Source organism: Abramis brama (assembly GCF_963993115.1).
Source record: "Abramis brama genome assembly, chromosome: 14".
Lineage (NCBI taxonomy): Eukaryota > Metazoa > Chordata > Actinopteri > Cypriniformes > Leuciscidae > Abramis > Abramis brama.
This window is the reverse complement of record NC_139976.1, coordinates 33,490,491-33,518,310: the sequence shown is the minus strand read 5'-3', so window position 1 is coordinate 33,518,310 and position 27,820 is coordinate 33,490,491. Positions and strand designations below refer to the sequence as shown.

The window sequence follows — 27,820 nt, the reverse complement described above, 5'->3', positions numbered from 1 at the left end:
ATCAATTTGAACTATTTGCAGATTATATTTTTCTTTTAAAATATGCACACATTCACTCTTATTCATATGCCTAATATGTTGAAAACGCAAAGAGGCAAAATGTTCAGTTATGAATTACATGATTCATATAAATAGCTGCGTTTCCATTACCCTTCAAATTGCGCAAATTGAAATTGCGAATTGAAAATACGCTCAATGGAAATGCGTCAATTTCGCGAAAACTCCCATATATCGCAAAAAAGAAAAATGCTGGCATGAGGTGGTTTTTCAGGTAATTAGAAAAATGAATATTTTGCCAAACTACAATGGAAACAGTTTTTCCGCATAACAGGCCACCTGCCATACGTAAAAGTCGATCATTCTTGAAAGATGGCGCGGTATGTTTGGACAGAAGATGAGACCGAGTTCTTCATTAAACTCTTTATTAAAAACTGGATTTTAAACAACAAAGAAATGCCCCAATTAATCAAGACCTCGAAGCAGATATGAGGGAGAAACACCTAAACACCTCATACGTGCCGCTCTCAAGTATAACGGGTTTTCCTTGCCATTAATGCCATTAATTCGATTAAAAATGACGAGTGGGGTGGCTGCGATATACTTAAAGGAGAACTCCGGTCAATTTTAACATTGAGCTCATTTTTTTGGTAAATTTGGAGTGCTGTCAATACAGAGAACAACGACAAAAATCGGTGTTGCCTACACCATGTTATCCTCTTTTTAAAATTTGCACCCTGTTGGCTTAAATGGGGCAAGTTTTAAATCTGCTTTTAGCCTCTTAACATCCTTGATGTGTCATCATAGTCCATAGTAATCGATTGTCGAGTTCACGCGCATAGGTTTAGTTACCTATGATCACGCGCGTGAACTCGACAATCGATTACTATGGACTTCGACCGAAAACAGGATGTAAATACAGGTATGAGCGCTGGCTGAAATAACATCATTTTTATTCATATCTTTCACATCTACTGCAGTCAGATTCACCGTGTTCACTCTGAAGGAATCACTCACATTGGCTGTGCACTTGTAATGACACATCAAGGATGTTAAGAGGCTAAAAACAGGTTTAAAACTTGCCCCATTGAAGTCAACAGGGTGCAAATTTTAAAAAGAGGATAACACGGTGTAGGCAACACCGATTTTTGTCATTGTTCTCTGTATTGACAGCACTCCAAATGTACAAAAAAATTAGCTCAATGTTAAAATTGACCGGAGTTCTCCTTTAACCTACTAACATCTGTTGCCATGATTTATTTAATGACCTCTCGCTAGAGGAACAATTAAGTTTTAGTCGCATAACATCAGTTAATGGAAACGCTGTCATTTCGCAATAGTATTTTATCGACATTTAGAAAATATCGCAAAAGTTTTGCGCCGATCTGTAATGGAAACATGTCTACTGAATCAGCCTATATTTTCAATTCAAAATGGCAAAGTTTTACAAAATAAGTAGTAAAACACTGGATATTACTGTGATTCGTTCAACATTTCACCTTTAAAAATATAAGTGCCATGCTGGAATTCGTGTTCGGTGTACATGTACAGTAAAGCCCGCCGCCTCTGATTTGATTGGTCAACTCAATCAATTTGACACCGACAAGCACTGTCAAAAATGTGCTGTCAAGTTAAATATCAAAAATGTTGAGTGTTCACAGCCCTGTCTAATATAAAAATCTAATTTTTGTTGTTGTCATCCATCAGGTCTGTGGATCGATGGACTCTACAGAGTTAGTGGGAATTTGGCGGTCATCCAGAAACTGCGTTTCAAAGCAGATCATGGTAAAATTAATCTGCATTCATTTTATACTCAGTTTTTCATCAACTCAGTTCTTCACTTCATGTCTCCACCAAGATGTCATACTCTGTATTATAGTTTGTTTGTTTCTCTGAAGACTTTAGATGCACTCATGTTACTATGAATGGGAGAAAGTGCAATGCGCAATATGGCTCAATAAGTCCCGCCTTCTAAATAAAGTTTCAGTCTGTCAACTTTTGCACCACTCATTAGTTGTTATATTATTTTTTCTCTCATATTTGGTGAATTTTAATTTGAATGACCCAAGCTTTTTCCACTTATATTCACTGTGCTCTCTTGACGCTTTAGCCCAGTTTAGAAATGTTTCCCAGTAGCAGCTCTGACTGACTCGTGTGTTTCATCTGTGTTTCTCCAGAGGATCTGGACCTGGAGGAGGGTAACTGGGATATCCATGTGATCACAGGAGCACTGAAGCTCTTCTTCAGAGAGCTGCAGGAGCCTCTGTTCCCTTACAATCTCTTCAGTGATTTCATCTGTGGCATCAGTAAGATCCTGATTAAATGGATTGTACATAAAAACGGGGGGCGTAGGACTGTAGTGGGTTTCCAGTCTGGGTTTTTCAGTGGCCAGATTTTCTTGCTTCCATTGAAGCACAACATGCTCTTTAGATCATTCTTAAATTGTACTAGATAACATGAACATTAGGTTTTATTCATTTATGCAGCTCAAACATGACAAAAAGACTTTCCCAAAAAAAAAGACATTCTGAAATCTGTTATTCATAATAATTCAGCTTTTCACTGATAATATTCAATATTCATAATTTTCATAAATGTTTGAACCCATTTATTTAATATAATATAATGATATGCATATTAATATATTTTGTCTGTCTATCTGTCTATACATTATACATCTATCTGTCTATCTGTCTATACATTATACATCTATCTGTCTTGTCTGTCTATCTAAACTATTTATCTGTCTGTCTGTCTACAGAAATCCCTGATTATTTCAATAAAATATCACACATGAGAAATGTTGTGCGGTCTTTGCCAGCACCCAACCGTGACACAATGGAGGCCCTCTTCAGCCATTTACGCAAGTATGTTGTTATTCTTTTACATGCATGTATTTCCATCTTTTTAATTAATATTACAGTATGTATCTACAGCATGTCTCTGTCTCTTTCTGTCAGGGTCGTTCAACATGGTAATGAGAACAGAATGACTGTGCAGAATGTGGCTATCGTCTTCGGCCCAACGTTACTCAAACCGGAGGTGGAGACAGCAAACATCGCCACATACATGGTCTTCCAGAACCAGATTGTAGAATTCTTACTCAATGAATTTGAGTCGATCTTCCACATGTGATTGACATGAACTTGCACTGAATAAAATTTTAAAAGAACTCTCAAATGCTGGAGATAGTGGGAGAGAAAAACTGCAAAACTAATCTCAGTCCAGTGAGAAGGACATTATGTATCAGCTCTGTGAAGGAAAGCCTCTGACTGGCACATTTTGCAGAAGGATATGAATAGATATGCAACAAAAATCTAGAAAAGTAGCCTACATGATTAATTTATTAATATCACTGAAACGGAACGAAGGTTTTACATGAGCAGTTTAAATATTGAATGGGCAATACACAATTTAAAATGATATAGTTTAATATAGTTTAAATATTTTGATGTTTCCTTTTAGAATTAAGGAGAGCTCCCATCACAGAAAGTTTTCTAAGAATATTAGTGAGTTTTCTTTTTAAAATAGTTATCAGCTCCTACTGGCTTTTCTTGCTACAAACGAAACAGGTCAGTTAAATAATAATTTAGTTTAACTTTGCTTTTCGGTGGTCTTTTGCCTTTCTAGAGTCCTGTGAAACACTGAATGTTTTTATCCTAATCCTTGTTAATGTGATAATAGATGAATGATATTAAAGTACAACATTTTTATGTTTAGATCAATTTTAGTTTTTCTTCTTTGTAAACTTGCATCTGTAACATAGAACTTTACAAAGAAAATACTGCAGGCCTGTAATTGTAAACTGGAAATGCTAAGTTGTAAGACTTGTACATTGTCATTAAAAGGCACAATATTTTAGATTTTGTGGTACCAAAATATAGAATCTGTGAAATAGAATTTGCACATAGATCTAGCTTTAATATTGTACGGAAATTGGCACTTATACAGTAAAAATCATTGTAAGATGTTTAAAGGTGTGTGTATATAGAAAAGGCATATTTATGCTGTACATTACCTGAAGTAAGCAAGCTTTTAATAAAGTAACTCTTTTATAAATAAATGCTTCATTGTTATTCACTTTTTTTATTCATACTGTGACCGATATATTGACGAAATGATTGATAACTGTTAAAAGATTTCAGCTAAATTGGTATGCTCAAATCATTTTATATGCTGAAAATGTAGGTTTCAAGTAAATGAGTTTAAATTCTCTTCAGGAAAAAGAACAATGTAATTCTGAGTAGCTAAAAGAAATAAATGGGTGGTGATAGGGAAATTTTAGTGTCGGGCGGGAATTCTTGAGCCTAATTTTTGTATATTAAATGCATTAAAAGGAGGTCCCATTTTTTTCAGGTAAACATTGATATTCGTGCACGAGCATTTTTTAGTCTTTTCCATTACACTGCCGAATGATGGCAGTACGACGCTTCTGTTTCTTCCGTTAAATCTCTAAAGAAGAACTCAGGCTCATGGATTCGGGTGTGTTGATTGGTTAAAACTAGTTAAGGGGCGGAGTCATTATCTTTTGAAAGTAACCGTGCTTTGCCTTTGTCCGAGTCCGACAGGCGCCATTGTTGAGGAGTTTGTAGAGATGTTGTGATCAACTGAATTATATTTATTTAGCAAAACATCTTTTTTTTTGTGGCGGATTAGATAAACCAATACCTGGTTTAACAGTTACACAAGTAAATAGGTAAGTGTTTTTTTTTTTTAAAGTTAGTTTATATGTAAGTTACAGTGTGTGTTTTTCTTGCTTTTGAAAGGGAACACTTACTTCAGCAACCGTGAAAAGTTATTAAACACATTAAGAAAACTGAACTTTCTTCCATCCTAATGTATCTACATGTCTTTTATTACTTTTATATCGATACTGCATTTATTTCTCGGTGGATATCAGTAAGTATTTGATCGTGTGTTGTGTGATCTCAGATATGGCACAGCGTGTTGCTGTGAATGACGCTCCTGCTGGATCCAGGCGGACCTCCAGAGTTCGTGTAGCGGTTCGGCTGAGGCCCTACATGGACACGCAGGACGACAAGGGAGAGGGGCCCTGTGTCAGGGGCCTGGACCCACAAAAGCTGGAGATTATCAACTGGAGGAACGCCACCGAGACCCTTCAATACCAGTCAGTTAAATCCCTTAAAGTTTTTCTTATTTATTCCTCTCATTCTGTCTTCTTTATTATTAAAGAAGTTCACTTTTAAAATGAAAATTCTGTCATCATATAATCACCCTCATGTTGTTTCAAACCTGTATGAATTTCTTTCTTCTGCTGAACAGAAAGGAAGATATTTAGAAGAATATCAGTAACCAGGCAGTTTTTGGGTCCCATTGACTTCCATAGTAGGAAAAAAATATACTATGGAAGTCAATGGGACCCAAAAACTGTCTGGTTACTGACATTTTTCTAAATATCTTCCTTTCTGTGCAGCAGAAGAAAGAAATTCATACAGGTTTGAAACAACATGAGGGTGATTATATGATGACAGAATTTTCATTTTAAAAGTGAACTTCTCCTTTAAGCACTTTAGCAGGTCATGGTCTCAGTGCAGTAGGTCATGATTTGGTAGCTGGTGCTGATATGAATCTTCTCTTTTAATGAAAATCCACTGGCTCTTTGTGTGCCTGTTGGGATAATCAGGAAGAGAAACACTCATAACTGTCCTTTTATAACTTGCTTGGAAAAGAGGGTTTTACTGTAACCTCTTGATTCTGTGTTGCAGGAAACTTGATTTCATTAGTTTCCATGTTTAGGTCAGTTATGAAATTAATATAATATGACAATGTTGATCCCTAGTGTTTTATGTCTTATTTCTTGTTTAATTTGATTTCCGGGAGCATTTTTAAAGCTTTTTTGTTTGTTTTTAAAGCCCACATATGAGAGCTTTTTTGAAGAAAAAAATCTGTACTTTTTTTTTTTTTTTTTTTTTTGGATAGTTCACCTAAAAATTCTGTTATAATTAATTTACTCACGCTTGTGCCGTTCCAAACCCTTAAGTCTTTCAGTCATCTTCTGAACGCAAATGAAGATATTTTTAATTAAATCGGACAGATTTCTGTCCCTCCATTTAACGGTATCTGTATTTATTGAGGGTACACCATTGTCGGTAACGATATAAAAAATGTTCGATATAGCGCTTGATATTTTCATTAAAGGTGCTCTAAGCGATGTTGGGTGACGTCACTTCTTGTTGACGTTCGAAGTATTGTCAAACAAAACGGAGGCTAGCTCGACCCGTAATAATCAAGAAACTTTGCTGCCGTAGCATGGGTGCAGCAGGCGTAATGATATGACGCAGCGCCTGAAAATAGGCTAACTTCCGTCAACATAACCAACGTGACAACCTGCTTGCCGGCTGAAACTACACAAACTTAGTCCCGGTCACGTTGGAAGTTACCGAGCTGGGGACTATTTTCAGGCGCTGCGTCATATTACGCCTGCTGGACCCATGGTACGGCAGCAAAGTTTCTTGATTATTACGCAGGAATGAGAGTATAGTTCCTAGCCATATCAGCCTAGAAAATCGCAACTTTTCATTTTCCGCCGGTCTTGGTACACGATGTAACTACAGAAGAGTCAAGTTTTAAATAGGAAAAATTTCGAAAATGCTAAAAGTGGTACCGCCAGACCCGGAGTTCGGCTGAATGGATTCGAAAACGGTAAAACTGAACTCTTTAACTCTGGGGGAGTTGTAAAATGAGCCTATTTCCAAAAAAAAATGGAGTATCCCTTTAATCTTGGTACTCAACAAATTATGCTATTAGGGCTTAGTTTATCAGACAGTGCTTATAATGAGCCAAGAATTGGACTTAGTTCAATTAGGACCTATAAGCAGCTTTCATAAATGTGCCTTAGATAAAAACATTACTGATGTGCATCTTGAGACAAAACATTGGCAGTGACATATTTGAAGATATGCCCGTGCAAGTTGCTTTCAGTAAAAACAGCTCAAACATGCGTTTAAATCTGGGACTAGCTTAAGCCTTATCTGTGAAACCAAGGGCAAGTGTTTTTGCAGTGATTGATTCACGCTGGTCTGAATTGTATGTTGGATTGTAGGTTTGATGTGTTTCATGGTGAAGAGACCACACAGCAGGAGGTGTTTCTGACCTCTGTCAAACCCATCCTCCCCCACATCCTTAATGGTCAGAATGTCAGTGTCTTTGCGTATGGACCCACCGGAGCAGGTATCGTTCCTTAGATTTGAACTAGGTTTTATGATGTGATTCTTATTGAGATTTTCATGATGTGCTATTATATAGACATTTCACACTATAACACGGAAGATTTCTTCCTCCTCCTCTTTTCAGGAAAGACCCACACCATGTTTGGCAGTCAAGAGGAGCCGGGGGTCATTCCCAGAGCTGTGAGGGAGGTCTTCAATCTGGTTGGAGCTCAGGAAAAGAGCCAGGATGGCTGGGAATACTCAGTTGGGATGTCTTACTTGGAGATCTACAATGAAAAGGTATTCTATTGTGGTGAGCATGCTTAACCGCAGAATAGATGCGCTTTTTAAGGTTTAAAATATTTGAATAGGGCTGTCACGGTTCCTTGTTTAAAATACAGGGTTCGTACGGGTGCTTGAAATCCTTGAAAGTGCTTGAATTTTGATGTTGTGTTTTCAAGGTTTGAAAAGTGCTTGAATTTTGGATAAAATGCTTGAAAATGCTTTTGTAACTATTTCTTTCACAAGAAATATCTTTCTGACGAAATAGTTCTTTATTAAATGGAGAAAAAAAATGTAGACCTTCAGAATCAGATACAGATTGATTTGCGTTACGCTGGCCAGAGCAAAAGTAGGCGGAGTTTTCATTTTTATTTCCGCGGTTGTTTGGATGCACCGTTTTTATTGGCCACGCAGCGGCAACAGTTGAACTATTTTAAACTTTGACCGCGGCGTGCGCGTGAGCTCGCTGAGCTCCGCTTTGGTCCGAGTCGCACGGCGCAAGCCATTGAAATATATCGGTTTCATTTCATAGCGCAGCGCGGTCCGCGTCCTATCTGAAAGGCCCATTAGTGACTGAGAGTACTTGGTGTGATAATGTAATGTAAGTATTGCATGTCCGTTATGTCACGTTCATTTGTGGAATATGCAGTGAACATTGCCAAAATTACAGAACTGTAACGTGCAAATTAACCTGCAAACGTTAGCCCAGTGCATAACAACAGTCGTTGATTGCTGAACTGAAATCAGTCAGTGTCATAAGTAGTATACTGTTACTGTAAGGTTTAGGATGGCCCTATGCAATATTTACACTGCTCTATTCCAGTAAATGTATTAGCTAACGTTATGTCTTGGCCCAAGACATCTTGGCAATGAAATACATTTATCAGGCAGGTGCCTGTGCACTCAGATATTGTTCAGACCTTGTCTATATCAAGAATGTGTCCCAAAACGGGAATGCCTGTCAAATATTTCTGAATATTTCTAAGTCTTCATATTTGAAATTAATTCAGTTTTACAGCCTATAAATCACATTATCTGGTCAGCAATATTTGGACATTAATATAATGAAAAGTATATTATTCATATGCTTTAGGCTATATACTTAGTGATACATTTTGAAGAATAAAACTTGTGATTGGCTTAAATATTAGGGCTGCACAATATATCGAAATATTGCAAATGTATATATTACAATATGCATAATTGCATATCGCAACGGCTTCCAATAACTGGGGTCATGAACAAAAGACAAAGAAAATCACTCACTGCTTTTGGCTGAATAGGCTAACTTTTGTAGCTTTAATAAGAATCAGTATATTTAATTCATGCAGTGAAAACTAAGCAGTGTTTATTTTTACATTTGATTAATCAGTTTCTGTTGTTAAATAAACCTAATGTAGGATAACCTGAACCCCTAAACCCCAGTGATGTTAAAATAACACTTCTTATGCTACTGTAAAACACTGATGTTCACTGTCAGAAGTTGTAGGGATATTTTCTTATCACAAAAAGAATGTGAAACACGTATGTGTAGGTTATATCATTTTAAAGATATTTTAAAGATAATTTAAGTTAATTTGACACACTTTAACCATTATCGTATCGCATATTGAATATCGCATTATTTAATGAGTTATCGCATATCTAATTTTTCTTCAATATCGTGCAGCCCTCTGCTATTATGAAACATTTGGCTGTTTATCTCTTTTGATGTGATAAAAACACTAAATAATAATTTTAACTATGTATTGGTATGTAATTTACGGTAGTGTAAGGTGCTGGAAAAAGCTTTAAAATGGACCTGGAAAGTGCTTGAAAAGTGCTTGAATTTGACCTTGGAAAAAGTGTACGAACCCTGAAAATAGTTTTTTTTTTTTTTTTTTTTTTTTTTTACCTGTGTCGAGTAACAGGCAAAATTAGGAAGTGGTGCATTCCACGGATGAGAATCCATGAACTGCATTATTAAAGCTGCCGTCGGCAAGATTTTTTTGATTATATTCACTGAAACCGACACTATGCTCAGACAGAACAACATAAATCAGCCGGTTTTAGAAAAAAAACCGCGCTTCTACCTCCACCTGGAGCCTGTTATTTGTTTTGCAAAAATCCACCGCTCCCGGTTCCTCTGGTCCAATCAGCGTAGGGCTGTGTGAGATCTGACTGTCAATCACAGTTTGTGCACACGCCACAGATTCTCCCCCGCGCACGTTACAATATCACATGCACACGCCTGAAGTTCGCAGGTGTGTTGGATCGTACAAAGCGTGATGGCGGAGAAAAAAATCTAACAAGCTTCCAATTCCTCGGTTAACAACCAGAGCTAGGAGGTCCAAAACAACCAAGGAAAAGAAAATGATGCTTATATGCTGAAGAGACGGTGCGTTCACAGAAGATCTGGTGCACACGCACTGACGAGCACGAACTCGAGGGGAGGGTGATCGATGGTAGTGGGGGTGGGGCATGAGAGTTGTAAACATTCAAAATTTTGGCTAAGTCTACGCGGCATAATCCGGCATTTTGTCTCCTCAGGATTGAGCGTCGCAACGATAAGAAATCCTCGTCGAGCAACACGTAAAGCAAGCCTTAACTCTGTGTTTTATCTGTGTTAAACTATGATATCAGTTATTGATGTATTTTAAATGTCTACGTATTATAGGCTTATTATTACTAGGCTTATTATACGTGTGCATTGTTTTAAAATGTATCTAATATAATACTTGAATTGAAATAAATGTTTTGGATACCAGCATTAAATTATTGTTTTTATTATTATTTTACTGACTCGAAGTTGGCACTGTGCATGTAAAATACCCCAAGTAGCAGGTTTTATTTATAGGAGAAAAAGGGTCTGTCTAACGTTACTGGCGCCAGTAAGCCTATCATTGCATAACTCTGTCTGTTTTTTTAGACAATAACGAGTGAAAATAGTTAGGTTAGATACATTTGAGTAGGCTTGTTTTGTTAAAAATCGATTGCTGTAATGCTTTGGTGCAGAAGGAAGCCTGTGAGCCACGGTAAATTTGCGTGCAGATTAGGCAAATTTCCGCCTATTAGACAGCCTAGTTACCTCATCGTTTTTTGTTCTGCTTCACGTATAGCTCTTAAACCTTTAAAATAGAGTTTAGGAAGATGTATGTAACCACAATCATTAGATATGAATAGCTCTTAAAGCCTTATCTCTTGTCAAAAGGCTCACCGTGACCGCAGACTTTGATGAACACTGCTGGCAGCAGCGACGTCTGTGTCCGTACCATTCTAATCAATGACAGCGTAACCTCGTATCTCCCTGCTCCCAAGTCATAAATCTCGTATCTCCGATTAAACATGATTTTGGGGAAATGTTGTGTTAATGTTGGTATACAACAGTATATGATAGCAATATAAGTTATAATACCAACTTTAACGATACAATGTTTAATAATTAAAAAAAATATGCAGTTTTTTTAATTTCCTGAAAAATAATGGTTTTGGAGATACGAGGATTCCGCCAGACAGCGACTATATATATATATATATATATATATATATATATATATATATATATATATATATATATATATATAGAAAAAATAGGGATGAGTCACGATTTTTGAATATTTGATTAGTTGATTTAATTATAGAATAGGTTGTGCAATTTGTCAAAAAAAAATCCCCATGTTTTCGGTGCTGATGCGGTGATGACACGTTCATGTAACAAGAGGGTGGCGCTGCCAATAACACACCTAAAAGCTGTCAATCAACTTATCTGACCACATTGTCTCACACCAGAGCATGTAAGTGGAGTAGTAATTTCCTCCAGAGCGGAGAGCGCCTTTCTCAAGATTCTGCTCAGGGCTGCTTGCTCAACCCAGAATGCCCTTTGTGACACGCTGGTTCGAAAATATGTGTGATAAAGGGCTGTTCATTAGTAGTTGTTCATTTAAGCCATTAGTCGACTAATCGCATATTTATATTAATTAAATGTATACTGGAGAGAATACTAAACCATAATGAGCATTTACATTTTTATATTATATATATATATATATATATATATATATATATATATATATATATATATATATATATATATATATATATATATATATATAGCTATAGCCTATTCCGCACTCAAGTGCACGCATAAAGCTTGCCACAAAGAACCAGCAAAAGTAATGATTATGAATATCAAATATAGCAAGGAGACATTTTAATTGTTTATTAATAAACTAGTGTTTTCAGTGTCGGCCTCGGCTGCAAAGATGAAGTTGATGATATCGCCATCTCCACAGTAGGGAACGCGCCTATAGAGAGAAATGCTCAATTCATAGTGATACGGATAGATCTATATCTCATGTCTGTGAGGCAAGTAGCCTGTACGTTGGTTAATTTATGAGACAAGCTCCAGTTCACAAGCTATGCAATTGATCACACGGCCGCCTCCACATCCTGATTATATTGTCTGCTAGATTTGCTTATTTATTAAATCCAGGCAATTGGTTGATGAAACACTGATTGAAATTAAGATACAATTTATACAAAACGAAGTTCACTTTAAAGAAAGGCTTTCTACAAAACTTAATGAAGTGGTCAAAATCATGTCTGACCCACTTCATATGTCTTCCGATATTGAGCATCCTGATTTGGAGTGGGATTTGAGCGAACGCCGTTTTTTTATAAATGTGTGTTTATTTATTTATTGATATATAGATATATAGATATAATATAGATAGATAGAGATATAGATAGATAGAGATATATAGATATAGATTTTTTTTTTTTTTTTTTTTTTTTTTTTTTTTTGAGGTGTGACCGTGTCGCACGAGATTGGGTTCACAAGAACGAGACAAGATTCCTTGCTGAATTAATTTGGTCCAGTTTATTAAAAAAAATTGTTAAAACAAATGTAAACTTTTTTGCAAGCCTTATTTTTTTTAAATTTTAACATGTATTTTTGTTTATACTAATACCCTATCTCAGTGGGCATCTGCTCTGGAATATTGATTCGCTTTGTGTCTGTAGGTGCTGGACCTGTTGTCTCCAGGTTCCCAGGACCTGCCCATCCGTGAAGACAAAGACAGAAACATCCTCATTCCTGGGCTAACGCACACACCTCTCTCATCCTTTGTCGATTTTGACACTCATTTCATCCCCGCGAGTCTAAACCGCACCACAGCCTCAACTAAACTCAACCAGCGTTCCAGCCGCAGTCACGCTATCCTCCTCATAAAGGTTTGAACTTCATTCTTCACTTCATTCTAGTTCTCCATTAGCACTTAAGCAGGTCCTGGTCTCTGTGTGGTAGACCATGATTTGGTAGCTGGTGCTGAAAATAAATCTCTCCCTCAAACAAAACCACTGACTTTTACTGTGTCTGCTGGTTGTAATTGGGAGAGAGAACACTTAAGTTAGTATTATAAAGCTAGAGCCCTATGATTTCTGCAATGCGGAAAACACAGATCTCATGAATAAAAAATTTAATTTACTTTATAATACAGAATTGGGCAAAATTTTGGATAAATCACCTTAAATCGCAATATGGACTTACTAGTGTCTTAATATTCCACCATTTAAATATGAAGTCTACAAATCTACCGCAGTTACATTATATGTTCACTAAACCTGCCAAAATAAAAGCATCTGACAAATATATTACTATTGTACAGTAGAATGTACTTTTCAAATAACAGTAATACAGTATTAAAATGTTTTTTTAAGGAATATCACAAATTTTCTGTGTGCCAAAAAATGAAACCAATTGTCCAAATTTCATTTGATTACATTGAAGAGATTATTTAAATTGATAGTTTTATGCATTTAATTGATTACCACTGTTTTTGATAATGGATTTTAATTAAATCATAAAACACAGAATCCAGTAAAAAAAAAATAGAATAGACAACAGGCTTTCTGGGAAAAATAGACATTTCATCGGCCACTGTTGTTGTTAAAATGAATAAATTATTAAAGTTTGTGTTATTTAAAGTTTTGTTTTTTGACATTTAATTAAACCATTAAAATGGAGTGCAGATATATAAAAGAGAACTGTGGAAAATAAAACTGATTTCATAGGACCTATAAAGGTTACCAACCCTCTGAAAAAGACTAACAAGTCACATCAATGCATGCATTTGCTCTCAGGTAGTGAAGTCTCGGCGTGGGCCGCCACACAGACAACAAACTGGAAAGCTGTATTTGGTTGACCTGGCCGGTTCAGAGGACAACCGACGCACAGGAAACCAGGGCATTCGTCTGAAAGAGAGTGGAGCCATCAACCTGTCCCTCTTCACCCTCAGTAAAGTGGTGGACGCTCTGAACACAGGGGCCGGGGGCCGCGTGCCCTACAGGGACAGCAAACTCACCCGTCTGCTGCAGGACTCTTTGGGTGGTTCCGCACATTCTGTCATGATCACCAACATCGCACCGGAGTACAGATACTATTTTGACACATTCTCAGCCCTTAACTTCGCCGCTAAGTCCAAGCAGATTGTCAATCGACCTTTTGTCAAGGAAACCGTTTTAGCCCCTACAATTGGTGAGCAGTGCTGTATTCTTATATATGTTTTTCTGGATGCTGAGAAGTGGATGTAATTGTAGTAATTTGTCCCTTCTCTTGTAGCTCATGGAAAGAGATCCAGAGAGGAACGGGAAGCTGGAGGTTCTGTTGAGCCCCAGAACAAGAGGTCTAAGGAGGTAAAGAAAGCTGAACAGTCCACGTCGCCGCCCGTACATCCACATGGGTAAGAGCACGTGTTACAACAGCCGAACTGGTTTACTGATCTGGAGCACTTAAGCAGGTCTTGGCTTTGTTCAGTAGGCCACGATTTGGTAGCTGGTGCTCAAATGAAGACTCCCTATATCGAAAACCACAGGCTAAATGTGCCTTGTTGGACATTCATTGGGAGGACATATGTACTTTATTGTGGGGCGATCTATAGGGATGGGAATTGATAAGAATTTAACGATTCCGATTCCATTATCGATATTGCTTATCGATCCGATTCTCTTATCGATTCTTATTGGGTGAGGAATTAAGTACAAATTTGTTTGTATTAACTCGCTTTAATATCTGATCAAATTGATCATTTTCACATTCATTGGTCCGGACAAAAAAATAAATAAAACTGCCATTTATGTGCCATAAAAACTAAAAACACAGACTGAAAACAGTTAAGGAAGAGCTTGTGCCTTTTGGAATATTAACAGTGCTCATTTGGATTAGGCTATTGAGTTTCCATTTGTTTAATTTCAAGATCTGATGTGACTTATCCATTGTTGTTTTTACAGCTACAAAGCTGGGAGCACTAAATGATATTCAGTCACATTATACACGCCTTTAACATTAAATAAAGCACATAAATAGTACCTGATATTATCATTGCCACACTTTGAGATTGTTGTTCCAGCGCGGCGTCGCAGTAAAATAGGATCCGTTTCAAATAGAATCGTTGCGTGTCGCGGCTGGTTAAACTTTGATTAACATGGAAAATGATACTTTTTATCCCGTCGCGTCGCATGTAGTTAGGACACGGTCAGAGCACTTCTGCCTCGATGCCATGTTTGCTCATAGTGTTTGCTACATTCTGAACCAAAACAACGCAGCACGTGTGTGACGTCGTGTCACATTTGAACGAGCGAAACCGATAAGCGGAATCGTTAAGCAGGCATGCTAACGGTTCCAAGGAATCGATTCACTGGGCAACGGTTCTGAAGAAGAACCGGTTCTCGGTTCCCATCCCTAGCGATCTAGCTAAAACCTTGATCTTTCTGGGTTTTTTTTTTTTTTTAAACAGTCAATATTTAAATCTCTATTTATTTGCTGTGAATTGCTTTTAATGAAAATTTCATTTTGCCAAAGGGTTTCCCAGACGAGGGTTTGTGAGTTGAAGTTAAAGGGATAGTTCACCCAAAAATGAAAATTAGCCCATGATTTTCTCGCCCTCAAGTCATCCTATTCACCATATGTCATTCTTCTTTCAGACAAATACAATCAGAGTTATATTTAAAAAAAATCCTGGCTCTTCCAAGCTATATAATGGCATTGAAAAGGTGTATATTTTTTTAAGTCCATCAAAGTGCATCCATCCATGATAAAAGTGCTCCACACGACTGGTGGGTTAATAAAGGCCTTCTGATGCGATGCGTATATTTAAAAAAAAAAAAAAAATGTATACAGCAGATCACTGCCATTATAAAGCTTGGACAAGCTTTTTTCCAGTTTTTTGCAGTTTTTTTTTTTGTTTACCTGTATGTAATATGACCATTAACCAACATCAGAAAGTATGTGTCAAGTTAACGTGGTGTAAAATAATTGAAATTATCTTAAATTAAGTAATTATTTCAGGATTCCCTGCTATTTGCCAATATAGTACTTAAATTGGGGTACAGTAAAGACATTTGTAATGTTACAAAATATTTATATTTCAAATAAATGCTGTTTTTTTTTAAACTTCCTATTCATAAAAGAATCTTGAAATGTGACAATGTTTCCACAAAAACATTAAAGGTGCCTTGTGTAAAAATAAATAAATTCATACTCCACATTCCATACCAGATGGGGGCAGTATACCTCCAGAAAGTGAGTTGGTCTACTCTAGAGTATGAATATCTTCAAGCTACTCCCCTTCACCTTTACCAGTGAATATGTTCATATTCGTTTTGTTCATATTACATTTTTATTGTTAGTTTGAATTACATTAATTTGACAGACAGCATTCGCTGATGTTGACCAAGCTAGCGCCAACGTAACCAGAGCTTCCAACTCTCACGCATTAACCGTGAGACACACGCAAACACTTTTCACACGCTCTCACCCCACACATCAATTTTCTCACGCACAGAAAAATCGCGAAGCAAAGAGGACACGGAGACCGACAGACTAGACAGAGCAGGTTAGTTATGATATAAAAAAATCTCAGCTCTCAGATTCTGTCAATTAAATACCGTTTTGGCGCTTGTAAATGTTACACGACAGATCCCTAGCGCATGTGAACCGATCATCTCTACTAGCTAATAGTAAAAAAATCACGAACACTGAAAGATACAGTAACGTTAGGCTACAACTTACCAAAATGTATTCCTCATACATAATATCGACCAATCAGTGTTTTTTATCATCGTGAAGAGGTCAATAACACAGCTGGAGAACAATTATGTCAGATTTACCTCAGGAAAGCCATTTAATATACATAATATAGGTCACGTAGTTGGCAAGAAAAAAAGAGCAATAGAGATTGTGCTATGTGTACTATATTACAATACTGTATTTATGAACGTTATATACGTTTATCGAACAGCCTTCGATACATTTCTATGTTATAACTTCCCGAAAATCTACACAAACATATAAAACAAACTTCTAACGAAATACTAACAGCATCTTACTTACCAATCCAAAAGAAATGTTGCAAGTTCGAAGTCAAACCTCATTTTTTTCATGTCCATTAGTTGTCTCCAGCGATGGAAAGCAGTGCCAATGTTTACTCTGGTTCTGTTCCTTTTTTATCATATTTTATTTGAATGTAGTAGTGGGCTGTAGGCTACTTTCCACACGATTGACATTAGGTTCAAGTACGCCCACAAGCCGTGCGAGTTATTCGTGTATTGCATGTTTGACTGGTGGTTATGTTGCCGGCATACCGCCTCCCATGGCCGAAACTGGTATTACGACACCTGTCGGGCCGTGGCTATTAATGCTAATGCTAATTCAGGTTGATATCTCTGCAGCACTATAACTTGACATTTTTTTTAATGACATCATCGCCCTTATTTCTTCTCATTCTTTTGATGCATGTAGCTCATTTTTTGGATATTTTTACCTCAATTTTTACATAAGGCACCTTTAAGCATCAAAAACCGTTTTCAACACTGAAAATAATTGTTTCTTGAGCATCAAATCATCATATTAAAATGATTTCTTAGGGATCATGTGACACTGAAGACTGGAATAATGATGCCGAAAATTGTGTGATTTTGAGTATTTGGGTGATTCTTTTGAAATGATCAGAAGTGAACTGAACTTAACTATTGCTCTATTTTTGGCCCCAAAAGTTTGTGTATTAATGGGGGGATTTTATCGTTAAATGGTTTTGTGATTTTCATAGTGATGATTAATATGTAAAATCATTGTAAACACAATGAATATGTATATGAATCTGCTGGTGTAGATGTTCTAAAAGATTAGATGTCTTTCAGTTCACCAGATTCATCAGTTCTGGAAAGACTCCTGGCCCTGGAGAAGATGATGATGGGCTCTGCTGAGAGGGAGAGACTCAACCTGCTCAAAACTGTGGCACAGTCCCGTAAAGAAATTCAGGTATCGTACACACTCTTCTGACTTTAGCATTCCATCTGAACTTCAATGCATCAGAAGAAAGAAAATAAGCATCAGTGAGATATACCTCAGTCCTGCTTGTAGTTAATCCATCAATTGCAAATTAGGCTGGATTACTAATACAAACTGTACTGGAGTCCAACTGGAGTAACCCAGTTTTCAAGTGGTCATGGTGCTCAGTTTGGAAAACCTTTTCCACATCAACTAAAACTGCCAAATAAGACTCAAATATATGTTCTGCTCTCTCCAAAGATGTTGAAGGAGAAACAGAAGGAGCTGGAAGACAAAGCAAAAATGTTTAACAAGAGTGAAGATACTGAGAAAGAGCCCGAAGATGCTCTTCTCTTTAAGACAGATCTGCCCCCACTGCACAGGAAACAGTCTACAGCTGCCAGACCGCGCAAACAGCAGGCCGTTGTCACACCGCTACAGGGTGAGATGAGGCTGACTTCATCCTTTTCTCCTCCTGGGACCCTTTATGCATGAGCACTCAGCATTGATGTTTCATGACCCTTTAGAGATGTTTCCCTGGTCTTTCCTCTCTACCTGTTCATTTGTTCTGTTAGCATGCACGGTTTCTGTGATGCTGTGGTGCTTCACTCTTCAGGGCTCAAAGCGATTCCGCTCGGTCCCCTCTCGTCCTGCTACTGTCAGCTTTTGTGCTTCCGCAAGGGCTTTATTTTGCATTCTTAAAGGGATAGTTCACTTTGAAATTAAATTTTGGTATGTTTTAGCTTACCTCAAGGGCATCCAAGATGTAGGTGTCTTTGTTTCCGCAGTAGTTTCAATTTTGATATTTTCAGGTCAAACCGTTCTTGTCTGTCAGTCATATAATGCAGGTCTGTGGTCACTGTCTCAAAGAGCATGCACAGAGAAGTCCAAATTAAACAATTCCCCATCGTAAGTACACACTGATGGCCTAAGACACGAAACGAGCGGTTTGTGTGAGAAAACGAACAGTATTTATATCGTTTTTACCTCTCTTACACATCCGAGATCACGTCCGGCGCTTGCGCAGACTAAGCCAGAACGCGCGCACACGTCACACACCAGGAAGCGCGCGCGCCCTCAGATCTTTTGGACGTGGTTGTGTAGAGGTAAAAATAATATAAATGCTGTTCGTTTTCTCACACAAACCGCTCGTTTCGTGTCTTAGGCCATCAATGTGTACTTACGATGGGGAATTTTTTAATTTGGACTTTAAGCAGCTCTCCAGTGTGTTCATGTTTTTACCATAGACTGTAAAAAATGTATGGTGGAGCCTCACCTACCTATTACATAATCGCCATGGGCCGATTGTAGTTTGATTTAGGGCTGCACGATTAATCGCAATAAAACAGTCAGTGGAGTGCAGCTGATAGTAAATACTGCCCCATTTGAACGCCAGAGGGGGAGCTCTCATGCAAACACGATAAATATGCCCCGCCGCAGAAGTACAATAATGCGCATCATTCCAGGAAATCCCTATCGCTGTAGCTGAATAAACAGAAGATTGAAACGCTTTGATTAAACATGACTTATAAATACACGACTGCCTTATTCTGTGTAAGAAGGCACATCATCTCACAGAAGGAGGAGCTCAGCTGTCGTTATGAAGTGAGTTTGGAGTAAATGCATGTTATTAAAAAGAGGTTCATAAATGATTCTCATGTTTTGGAAAGATGTTTGATGCGTGTTGTTTTTCAAATGCACGTTATAAGTGATTCAAACTCAGTGCTTTCAGATGGAGCAGCGTTTACAGAGCCGTACATCAATGATAAACTGCACCCTTAGCGATTTAAAAATTGCGATAAGCCATCTCGATTTAAGTGCGATTACATGTAAATTGCGATTAATCGTGCAGCCCTAGTTTGATTGGTGTTTTCCAAAACGTTTGCATTGGCAAGTTGTTTTGAACTCCCGAATCAAACTCCAAACAAATTTCATTTTGGCATGTTTGTTTGAAATGCCATCACACCAGTTCTTCCATTTAGCTTGAAGTATATCAGGGCCTTTACTCTTGAAACTGTCAATTGATACATTCAGGAAAGCATTGTACAACATTTTAGACTGTTTAGTAAATGAGGACCTCTTTCTCAGTCTCCCAGGTGCAGCCCTTGCAGCAGTGTGCTGTGGTGTGTAAACCCTCCCAATTATTGGATAAGAAGAAGAAACGTGTCCAAACTGAGGTCAGTGTGCAACATTGTGTGCTGTTAAGATGCAGATGCAGGTCTGAATGCCAGTGTTTATTGTACGAAGGCCACTTTAGTGGATAGTTCACCCAAAAATGCAAATACTGTATCAAATAGTCTGTTAAGAAGACTTGTTAACCTTCCTAAGCTTTCTGAAAAAGGTTTGCACCTTGTCTGTTCACATCTTTATTTTACCTCGTTTTGTTTTGTTTTATTTTATTTTTATATTTTTAGATCTAATTTAGGTATTGTATGTAAATTTCTGTTAAACCATCATTTGTATAAGCAAATTCACAAACCTTTCAAACTTCATCACAATAGAAATCTACATGTATTTGGGTCAGATTGCTGCCATCTGGTGAAGAAAAATAACATGACTTCATGTCAGGTCCAAATCGTGTGTATGATTTGGTCTCAGTGGATATTTAGATATTATCAAACTAATATTTGTCATGGTATGGTGTTTTTAAAAATAAAGCATTTTACATCATAATTTTCAGAGCTCAAATTTCGGTGTGGGATTGGGCATAATTTGAATCGTCCCCATATGTCTTGTGCTTACAATGCAGGAAATTCCCGCAAACATGCATTCACTTTAGCATGTAGGTTGTATGAGTAAATGAATCCCCATAGATTATACGCTGAAATCAGTCATTTTAAAACTTTCTTTAAAAGTGTGAGTGATTCAGCGGTTCTCTCTCTCTCGGGCCAGTGTTGCATCTTCAATAAAGTTTATCTTTTGCTCATCTTTAAGTCTTATCAATTTAAACATTCAAGCTATTTTAAACCATTCACTACTCACACACTCTCGGAGAGATGGGTTTCTCTGCGCACATGCGTAAAGCCGCCTCACAAACAGCTCGAGAGTAACAGATTAGTTATTTTTCGCTGCTTATGTCAAATTATGTAAATTCCCGTCTTGGCTAGTATCCTTGTAAACACGGTCAGTTATGTCTTAAACAAACAGATGTGATCCTGCACTAGCTCTTAAAGTGACAGCAGCCTAATATGTGTCTGTCATTAATGTTGATTAAAAAAACTAAAGAATGCTTTAATTGTAAGGAATCAGGATTAATAGCCTATATCCATTTAATTTATATAGGAATAAAAGACTATCCAGTGTTATTTTGAGTACTTGATACATTTTCTGTAGTATTTCTGTACCTGAATACAGTACAGTGAGTGAGCAAACATTTAGGTGAGAAATGTAATTTTAAAAATAGTTTTATTAACATCTTTCCGCGGTTGAAACACTGAGCGATTTATGTGATACGGATTTTGTAAGTTGTACTGTAACTTTCAACATACCTTCTGATGTTCATTCATATATTTATTTCATGCTTAAACGTAGTAAAGAGGAAGAGATGATCAGTTCACAAGCTTGAACTAAGCTGCGCTACAGCGATCTGTCACACATTAAAGGCAGGGTAGGTAGGAATGGTCTAAAAAACTTATTTTTCAAATTTGTTTAAACTTTATGTACATATCAATACATAATTAAAATGTAAGTACTCTGAAAAAGAAAGTATAAAAATCGAGTGTCTGTAGACCTCTCAGGACTGTTTTAAAGACAGTTCATTATTTCCATTCACTCCACCCCCTCCCTTCTGGGCTCCTTCCAAAGCCACGCCCCCAAAACACATGAACGCGCCACTCCAACCGCTGAGCTGAAGACGCATTATTTACCTGAGACAAGCAGAGAGGAAGGAGCACAGTGCATGTAGTGACATCATGTCAGAATCACATGTAATAAAAAAATCTAACGCTAATTGCTTATGAATATAAACAAATAAGATGTATTTTAGTACTCACTATCAAGCTAGCATATTGATATTGGTAAATTTAAAATATATATTTTTTGATTCGCTAACGAGCTAGTTATAAAAGCTAAAAACAGGTTGCATTGATACACTTTTTTACATTACCATCAGTTATATTGTGATGAAGATGAATTTCGTGTAAGATTCATAACATGTATGGTGTTCTGCATGTAGGGGTGGGAGATATTGACAAAAATGAATATCTCGATATTTTTTTCCAATATCTAGATATCGATATTCAGGCGATATTTTTGCCATCCTTCAAAGAAATGTGAGCAAACTGGCAAAGAAGGTCCAGTTGGTCTTTTGACTTGCTGCATTTGACCTATATTATTCTAGGCTATAGAAAAAAACAATAAAGGAGCTAACTAAACAGAATCTGTGGCAGCCCCTACTTTTTCCACTTACAAAAAAAAAAAAAAAAAAAACTTAACTAGGCACTTCTTGCAACAGTGATTATTAAATCAAACAACAATATTGTTGATGATCAATTCAAAGTAAAAAAAAAATAACATTTTCAAAACGGTATAAATCCATTCATTTTCCCCCCAAAACGCTATAAATCCATTTTTTTTCTTTTTTTTTCTAAATTTATGGTTTGTCTTTTTAAAAAAGTTTTTGTCTTTTATTTTTCGTGTTTGCATTTATGAGGAAAAAACAATATTACTTGACAGTTCTCCATTATGGACGCGAGCGCTCTGAAAGCTGCACTAAGACTTTCAAACTTTAACAGAGACCTCAAAACAGAAAGCACAAAGCCTTTCTTTAAAACGAATTTCGTTTTGTATTAATTGTATCTTAATTTTAATATATTTTTTTTTCATTAATTCATTAATATTTTCATTCCTGGATTAAATACATAAAGTAAATATAGGCTATCAATCACAACATAAGGTGCTTGAACTGGAGATTATATCATCGTGAACCGAACCGTAGCCTCGCCTCACAGGCCTAACAAATGTGGAATATATTTACAGAAATCTGGTTCTAAACAAAACCATCCAAAACAAAATAAAACTATGTAGCCTAAATGTGCATTTCTCCGGTGCATGCGTTCACTAGCCTACTGCGAAGATCGCGAGTCAAATATCGTCAACTTCATCTTTGCAGCCGACACAGAAATTAATAAACAATTAAAATGTCTTATTGCAATATTTTACACATTCATAATCATTACTTTTGCTGGTTCTTTGAGGAAGCTTTTTAGGTTTATGGCGTTTTGGAAAAGAGCTCTTCACGTACAAACACCGTTTCACCAAGGCACAGCAGCCCTTCAGCACATAAGAACAAAAAGAGAAAAAGCACGGACTTACTCATTACGAAACTTTGATGTGGTTGAACAGCTGAAACAGTCACAAATTCCTCTGCAACTCAAACCTTCTCAGTACGAGTTATGAAGGAAGAGAACAGCATTACAGTTTTCAGCGCGTCCTCCTTTGATTGCTGTGTTGTGACTGGAAAAGTGCATGCAGGAGCACATGCGCAAAATGTAGGTTTGTAAAATGTCCTTTTGTAAAATAAAAATAATTTTAGGGCGAAGCAGAGGAGGTCGTGCAAGAGGCCGTGGCGTGCAACTAGGGTCCGAGGAAGTAGAGGCTGAGGACGGGGTGGTCGCTGGAAAGCCACGATGATATTGACACGCGTTTTATTTCTTTGTTTATCCAAAGACTTTTTGTTCATTACCTTTTCTTGTACTGTCTTCTTTTTTTGCCTTGTTTGCCTTCGCTAACTGCATGCCGGTAATGTGAATTTTGATTGCTCTTTCTCTGCCATTGTTTTGCTATTCCTAGGTTCCGTGCCTCTCGAATTCCTCAAATCAAACGTGCGCGCGCAAGTGGGCAGATCCCGTGGCAAAAGGGTGGTTGCCATGGTTGCGAGAGAGAGTGACAGTCGCCTAAGCCAATCCTTTGATTCGTCCCGAATCGAAATAATGAGCTGTGTTTAATGCAGATTAAACGGTCTAGAGTCACTTGATTTTTATACTCTTTTTTCAGAGTACTTACATTTTAATTATGTATTGATATATATAGAAAGTTTTAACAAATTTGGATCTTTTATTTTTATATAGTCCTACCTACCCTGCCTTTAAAGAGCGACAAAACGGTATTGTTTGAAAATTGACCATTTGAAAGCTGAGACCTTTTCATTGCAAAAGTAGCAAAGAACAAAGTTTATTGCGATTTATTGGATGGGAGGCATGCTACAAAGTGTTCATTAATCAACTGAAAATGGCATAGACCAAAAGATTGATTCTTGGGATTTAAAAATCGGACTCAATATCAAATTGACATTAAATTGAAATTACTATTACTGTCATGTTTGACATGAAGATAATATTTTTGGGGGGGTTTTCCGCTCTTTAGATGGGTGAGGGTAAGGAAAATGGAGGTGTGGATCCACCCTCCGCTGTAGACGTCAACTGGGAGTCCCATCTGGATTCAGCATTACTGGAGCAGTCCAGGAAGAAAATCCTGCAGACGCTGAACTCCGGCTCTCTGAAGGAGCTCAAGAGCCTGCAGCTGATCGGAGACAAGAAAGCCAAACTGATCATGGGCTGGAGAGAGATTCATGGGGACTTCACACAGGTATAGTGTTGACAAAGACCACCTGTAGAGATTGAGTCCTCACCTGTGAAGACGGAGATTAATAGAGACACATGTAATATGGAGTTTTTCCCCTTTGTTTGCAGGTGGAAGACCTGAAGAAAATCGAAGGCGTTACAGCTAAACGTTTCTCTTCTTTCATAAAGGTATTTGGTTTGCAGCAGTAATGTCTACTAACGGTTGGGCATTGATGCAAATTTCACGGTTCAATTAGATTGATTCACAAGCTTGTGATTCAGTTACATTCCTATCTCGATATGAAACAGACCCGTTTCATATCAGAAGTTTAAAAAAATGCAAAGTTTATTGCAATTTTTGGATGTGAGGCACACTACAAATAATGTTTAGTGACGTTTTGCTCATGTATCAACTGAAAAAAGCAGACTAAAAGATTCTTGGGATTTAAGAATCAATATCTGTTCAACCAGATGAGAATCGATTCAAATTGAGAAATGGATGTTTTCAACTCAGTCCTACTGTGTAGGGTGACCATATTCCAGGACATGTCCGGCCGGGGTTTCGAGATCGGCCAAAATATCCGGGATACGGCTTTTGCTTTATCGTCGCCATTCATTTTGTTTACATGCACACCTTTTGATTCAGTAGGACTGAATTAATTCCGATTGGTGAATCTGAATGTAGTGTTTACATGAACGCTAAACAAGTGATCGGTTGATGTGGTTTTTTTTCGGTTCCTTGCCACTGTTGCCTTTGGCTTGCTCAGTTGGGGATATTTTGGGGATATTTAATTTTATTATATCAATCAATAAATTCCACTAGAAACAAACGTTGTTGTATTTCATTTTAATTTAATACTGTGAAGCTGCTTTGATACAATCTGTATTGTGAACAAAATATACTATACTATACAAATATACTTGATTTTGATTTGATGTGCGCTTTAGCATTGCTAAGAAAATTCCTGTGTTTTCGTCTCGATCGGGATCCGTGTGAAGCAGAATGCATGACCTGCAAAGCTGGCATGTACATGTCAGTGTCAAATAATGTAATAATGTAAACATAATGAATGGTGACTGTAGAAAGCAAAAGCCGAATCCCGGGCATTTTGGACGATCTCGAAATCCTGGCCAAACATGTCCTGGTTAAACAGGACGTATGGTCACCCTACTACTGTGGATGTTTAATGTCTGTAGGAAAGCACAATTGAATGTGATTTAGGAAATTTACTTTGAGTCACTCACTCTCACTTCTTTCCCTCCACAGGCGAATATTCTCAGCAGTATGGGGAAGTGAAGCGTTTGAGCCACGCCTGAAGAGGAGCGCTTGAACGCTTGTGCTTTATGAGAGTGTTTTAAGATGTTTTTACACCAATTTTATGTATAATATTTTGTGTACAGTTTTGTCTTTTTTTGGGGGGGGGGGGGTCTACAAGTTTGTGTATACTTGACTGCTATTTTCCATGTTTTCTGATTCCTGCATACTTATGCCAACTTTCCCTTTAGTATTTAACTTTTTCTTTTTTAAATGAACTTGCTTCATTTATCATGTGGCACTAAATAAATGCCACCATCAAAGAAGCTCAGCGAGTTTTATTTCACTTGACGCATGTCTGTATTACCTGAAATGATTAATTTTGTGAACCACTGCATAATTGGTATTCTCAAAAACATCCTTTAACAGAGCTATAGTTTTCAGATCAGTGTGAGATTCTCTCCACATTGGCCAGTGGACACACATTAGCAAATCTGACTCTGCAGAGTCATGCCCATTTAAACTCAGACTATTTTTGCAAATACTATCAATGCAACTTCCAAAAGATGTAAAATGTTTTTAGTTTTGATAATTCACCCTTTTGTCCGAGAAACAAACTAGACTGTAAAGTTGGTAGGCTTTGCGAAGGCTCAATTACTCGCCAAAATTATAGGTTGAAGATAAACTGTTATTTAGCCTGTGTGCCTTTTGCAATCTGTCCGAAATGTTACAAAATATTGTCAATGCAACAACCAAAGAGTTTTACCATTTAATGACAAGTATTATATATCCATTTGACTGTCAACATTTTGTGAAAATGACTAGCTGAACATCTGAAGCTGTTCTGAAGCTGTTCATCTGAAGCTGGTGTTCTCAGGCTAAACTACAGGACAGAGACTCCAGGAGCTCTGGAAGTACGTTTATCTTAATTTTTGGCACTATATTGTTTTATAACTTAAACTTATGAATCTGAAAAAAATGACTGTCAAATTGGTTTTGTTTTATCCAGTGTAATTATATTCATTCATTTTTAGCTAAGGCTTACATGGCCATATGCTCTTTGAGGGCTTTGAATATCCTTGACTTGTCATTCAGGATTTGCATTTTGAACTGAAAGCGAATGTAAATGGGTTGTTGGTGAGTGTGTGTCTGCTCTTCTCTGCCTGCAGTCAATACTGCTTATTTATTACTCAAGAGGTGCAATCCTTTAACCAGCTTGACAGACCAGACCGGCCAATCACAGAACTGCTTGACGACCACAGTGTAGATTCACTTTCATCTTTTCCTTGTAATGCTTGTAACCCTTTTTTACAAGAAGAAAAGAAAATTGATTACCAGTACCGAGCAGAGACAAAGACTGCTTCAATCACATCATAATGAAAGAATTTACAAAAAGTCAATTATTTCAAGTAAAACCTTTCACTAATCTATTTTTGGAAGCTTTTACTTTTTAGGGTTACCTTTCACACTGCAATGTTCATATGTATTTATAATCACTGAGTTATATAAGTTACAGTGAGGAAAATAAGTATTTGAACACCCTACTATTTTGCAAGTTCTCCCACTTAGAAATCATGGAGGGGTCTGAAATTGTCATCGTAGGTGCATGTCCACTGTGAGAGACATAATCTAAAAAAAAAAATCCAGAAATCACAATATATGATTTAACTATTTGTATGATACAGCTGCAAATAAGTATTTGAACACCTGTCTATCAGCTAGAATTCTGACCCTCAAAGACCTGTTAGTCTGCCTTTAAAATGTCCACCTCCACTCCATTTATTATCCTAAATTAGATGCACCTGTTTGAGGTCGTTAGCTGCATAAAGACACCTGTCCACCCCATACAATCAGTAAGAATCCAACTACTAACATGGTCAAGACCAAAGAGCTGTCCAAAGACACTAGAGACAAAATTGTACACCTCCACAAGGCTGGAAAAGGCTGCGGGGAAATTGCCAAGCAGCTTGGTGAAAAAAGGTCCACTGTTGGAGCAATCATTAGAAAATGGAAGAAGCTAAACATGACTGTCAATCTCCCTCGGACTGGGGCTCCATGCAAGATCTCACCTCGTGGGGTCTCAATGATCCTAAGAAAGGTGAGAAATCAGCCCAGAACTACACGGGAGGAGCTGGTCAATGACCTGAAAAGAGCTGGGACCACCGTTTCCAAGGTTACTGTTGGTAATACACTAAGACGTCATGGTTTGAAATCATGCATGGCACGGAAGGTTCCCCTGCTTAAACCAGCACAT

At 37.3% G+C, this 27,820-nt stretch overlaps 2 protein-coding genes across 3 annotated transcripts in view; both read left to right on the top strand.

Annotated features, from left to right (window-relative positions):
• The window catches only part of arhgap27 (Rho GTPase activating protein 27), a 46,675-nt gene extending 43,516 nt beyond the window's left edge, over positions 1–3,159 (top strand). For both annotated transcript variants that reach the window (XM_084135970.1, XM_084135969.1), the window contains exons 15-18: positions 1,705–1,782; positions 2,175–2,303; positions 2,759–2,864; positions 2,958–3,159. In XM_084135970.1, the coding sequence (XP_083992096.1) occupies positions 1,705–1,782; positions 2,175–2,303; positions 2,759–2,864; positions 2,958–3,132 (488 nt within the window). In that variant the 3' untranslated portion in view covers positions 3,133–3,159. The remainder of the gene's footprint in view (positions 1–1,704; positions 1,783–2,174; positions 2,304–2,758; positions 2,865–2,957) is intronic.
• A 1,385-nt stretch (positions 3,160–4,544) lies between these two features.
• Positions 4,545–25,892, top strand: kif22 (kinesin family member 22). The gene is made up of 13 exons (XM_084135971.1): positions 4,545–4,693; positions 4,930–5,125; positions 7,061–7,188; positions 7,312–7,466; positions 12,450–12,659; positions 13,569–13,962; positions 14,047–14,167; positions 17,622–17,742; positions 18,013–18,193; positions 19,840–19,928; positions 24,115–24,336; positions 24,441–24,500; positions 25,579–25,892. Exons 2-13 carry the CDS (start codon positions 4,932–4,934, stop codon positions 25,606–25,608), a joined length of 1,905 nt encoding a protein of 634 aa, XP_083992097.1. The 5' UTR covers positions 4,545–4,693; positions 4,930–4,931; the 3' UTR covers positions 25,609–25,892.
• Positions 25,893–27,820: the final 1,928 nt, after the last annotated feature.

What these genes read in the sequence shown, in the direction of transcription:
- kif22 (XM_084135971.1), top strand. Translation starts at nt 4,932, where the DNA reads ATGGCACAGCGTGTTGCTGTGAATGACGCTCCTGCTGGATCCAGGCGG. An exon ending in CGTTTTAGCCCCTACAATTG is followed by an intron (nt 13,963 to 14,046) that starts GTGAGCAGTGCT and finishes CTTCTCTTGTAG; the next exon opens with CTCATGGAAAGAGATCCAGA. An exon ending in AGTCCCGTAAAGAAATTCAG is followed by an intron (nt 17,743 to 18,012) that starts GTATCGTACACA and finishes CTCTCTCCAAAG; the next exon opens with ATGTTGAAGGAGAAACAGAA.